Genomic DNA, 3,140 nt, shown 5'->3' on the forward strand with positions numbered 1-3,140 from the left:
AGCTAGAGGAGAAAGAGAAAGAAGATTTGTGTTTATATATAATGTGTAATTAGTTACTAATGTCACTTAATTAGGTGAGGAAGGCATGCATCGCGACACGTGGCGCATTAAGCTCTGCATCACTTAATCAGTTTTTAGTTATGCATTCTGTTTCTTCTAGGGTTTTTCTTTCTTTCATTTGAATCAAGAGTTGCTAGACATAAGAAGACGAGTCGAAAGAGTCTCATCTATGTTTCATGACCCTTTCTTCCAATAAAGTAGATCACCAATATTTAAAGTCCTTGGCAGAGTACTTGCTTTTGATGATCCAAAATGTCTAAAATCTATACCATATATTAGATAGCAAAAGCAACATGTCAATTGTCAAAATCGGCAACCACATTTGTTAAAGAGCTCGCAAGTTGTAACAATGTTTATTATTAAATTGGAAAAATTGTAAATTGGTCCAAGCTTAATATTCTACTAATAAGTACTATTGTTGTGTAGTATTAGTGATCGAGATTGAGAGAGGCACTTTCCTCCTTCTTTCTTTCTAGCAAGATACTATGGATAGATATACATTTATTTTTGGCAAGGCAGTTTCCAAGAAGTATATGAATGAAATTCCCATTTCCCTCAACCAAAAAACATTTACGCATTAGACATTAGTACTGCACAAGAAAGAAAGAAAAATTTGAAGTTATGAGTAACTGGAGACAGATTTTAAACCATAGCTTAATTAAGAGTATCCTACTGAAGAGTGAAGGAGCTACACAAATATGTTGTTTTTGTCTCGAGCATTGAACATAAGGTCTTCTTGTTGATCCCTTTTCCTTGCACTCCCCCTGTTTGTTGAATTGCTATATCTGAAAATCCATCTCCAACCTTTCATGCTCTTCCTTCCTCTTCCACTTGTTAAAGATACTCCATCCCCAACAACAAAATCTCCATCACCACCACCACCACCATGTCTTGTGCTTCCGAAAGCGGGGAGTGTATTAACATTGAAGTTATCACTCGTCATCATCTTTGAAGGAGGAAACAGCTCCGCCCTTGATTCCGATGAGTAATCAAGCTTCAAATCAATAAAACTAGACTCATCCATGCCCTTGAAATCGCTCTCTCTTAGCGAAAACACACGCCTATTAACCCCATAGAACCCACCACCACCACCACCATCAACAACGTTATCTATTATTCCATTATTACCCTTTCTCATCACACCATCAATAATCTCAGAAGAAGAATCTAGAAACAGACCATCAAACCCACTCTTTCTTGGCTCGGTAGCTTCACTGTACCCACTTCTTCTACCAGACTCCAAGAACAAACCACCATTCACACCCGAACTTCTCGCCGCGGAGATTGAGCTTCTCGCACCTGATGGAACAACCGAATCTGTACCGTCCTCAGATCCAAACAGAGCACCACCGCGGAAACTGCATAGCGACCTTGACCTCGATACGCACGCGCCGCCGCCGGCAATGTGATTAACATAATTGCCATTGCCATTGCCATTGTTATCATCAAAACCACCAACACTTCTCCCACAATAATACTCCTTCCCCTTCTTGCTATTGTTCTTCCTAAACAGCTTCCCAATTTTCCAAAATTTGCCACCTCCACCGATATTACTTTTCTTTATCTCGACGCTGTTGCTGCTGCTCCTTCGCAAAACTGTAGCCTCATCTACCACTCTTTCGTGCAATTTGTTATTGGAATAGGAAGAAGAGGTTGTTAAGTTCTGAAGAATCGGCGACGTCTGGTTCTTGTCGTTGTCGATCAAGAACGAGACCCTGCCAAGGCTTCCCACGTCAACCGTGCACGAGTTGCGATGGGAAGTAGCAATCTCGTCTGAGCAAGAGCAGGAAGAGAGCCTCTGTTCGCCGCAATCCGAGCAGATTAGCTTCACCAAACGGTCCTCGAGACAAAGCGCGCAGATACCAACAGACGAAGAAGAAGGGTGCTTCTTACATGTGAATTCACACGAGGTTGATGGGTAGTAATAATCCATGCTGTTCTTGTATGCTGAGACTCCTTTGTTTCTCTCCTTCATGGCTACGAGTAGATGATTTCTCTGCTAGATGGAGCTTTCTTTAGTAAACGTGGAGTGGGAAAAAATTGGACAAGAGGGATTGAGTTGGTTCAATGATGAGAAAAAGTGAGAGAGGAAAGAAAGTGTAAAAAAAAAAATACTTAGCTTCAAGAAGCAGTCTCTCTTTCTAGGGATATGAGTGATTCTTTTTTAAAGAAAGCATGCTACATAAATCCATCGTTTTATGTCTATTGTACATCAAATCTTAATCATTTACGGTTTATCAAATTTTATACTAATTCGAATTTATGGGACTTTTTGAATAGTTGAAACTTAAAATATTATGCGAGTTTTAGAAATTTATCACACGGCCAATGATGTATTTTTCATATTTTTTTAAATTATTTTACACATTCTTTTAGTAGAGTGATCAACCAATTAATTTTTTTATTCAAGCTTTTTTGTAGCATCACAATTAACATTTTTTGAATATTATATTATTTTTATTATCTTAATCATGGATATGATTCAAATTTGATTATATTATTTATGAAATATAATAACTATATTACTTATAAAATTTTCTTATAAATATGAATACCTAATTATTTCATATTTTTTTATATATTCATATTCGGTTGATTAATTAGTGATATTTTTTATATTCATCTAAGATGATTGATATTATTAACATTAAACTCATATATATATATATATATATATATATATATATATATATATATATATTTGAAGAAAAAAAGAGAATTATATTTTTGTATACATTTTGATTTAAGATAAACGGATTTTTTCAGAAATAAAAAAATTCATATTTCTCCAAACAATATCTGAACTTTAATTTTCTAAATATGCCTTACCCCGGTGAACTTTCTTTAATATTTTTGAATTCCGCGTTTTTAATCCATTTAATCCATTATCATCATTTCCAAATAATATATAGATCTACAAAAAGTACACAAAAATACAAAGACAATAAATATGACTTTTTCAAAGATTTTTTTAATTATAAATTAAAAAAAAATAAGCCATATTTAATAATGGTAACCATTATCATCGTTTCTAAAAATACATAAGTACACTGAAATAAGCCATATTTAACAAGGATTTT

At 34.7% G+C, this 3,140-nt stretch overlaps 1 protein-coding gene across 1 annotated transcript; it reads right to left on the minus strand.

The window, feature by feature from the left end:
- Positions 1-579: 579 nt before the first annotated feature.
- LOC112802720 (uncharacterized) lies at positions 580-2,370 on the minus strand. The gene has a single exon (XM_025846057.2). It carries the CDS (start codon positions 2,033-2,035, stop codon positions 749-751), a length of 1,287 nt encoding a protein of 428 aa, XP_025701842.1. The 5' UTR covers positions 2,036-2,370; the 3' UTR covers positions 580-748.
- Between the last annotated feature and the right edge of the window lie 770 nt (positions 2,371-3,140).

Source organism: Arachis hypogaea, chromosome 5 (assembly GCF_003086295.3).
Source record: "Arachis hypogaea cultivar Tifrunner chromosome 5, arahy.Tifrunner.gnm2.J5K5, whole genome shotgun sequence".
Lineage (NCBI taxonomy): Eukaryota > Viridiplantae > Streptophyta > Magnoliopsida > Fabales > Fabaceae > Arachis > Arachis hypogaea.

Bases quoted from the DNA above. Each gene is read 5' to 3' on its own strand.
- LOC112802720 (XM_025846057.2), bottom strand. From the start codon at position 2,035: ATGAAGGAGAGAAACAAAGGAGTCTCAGCATACAAGAACAGCATGGAT.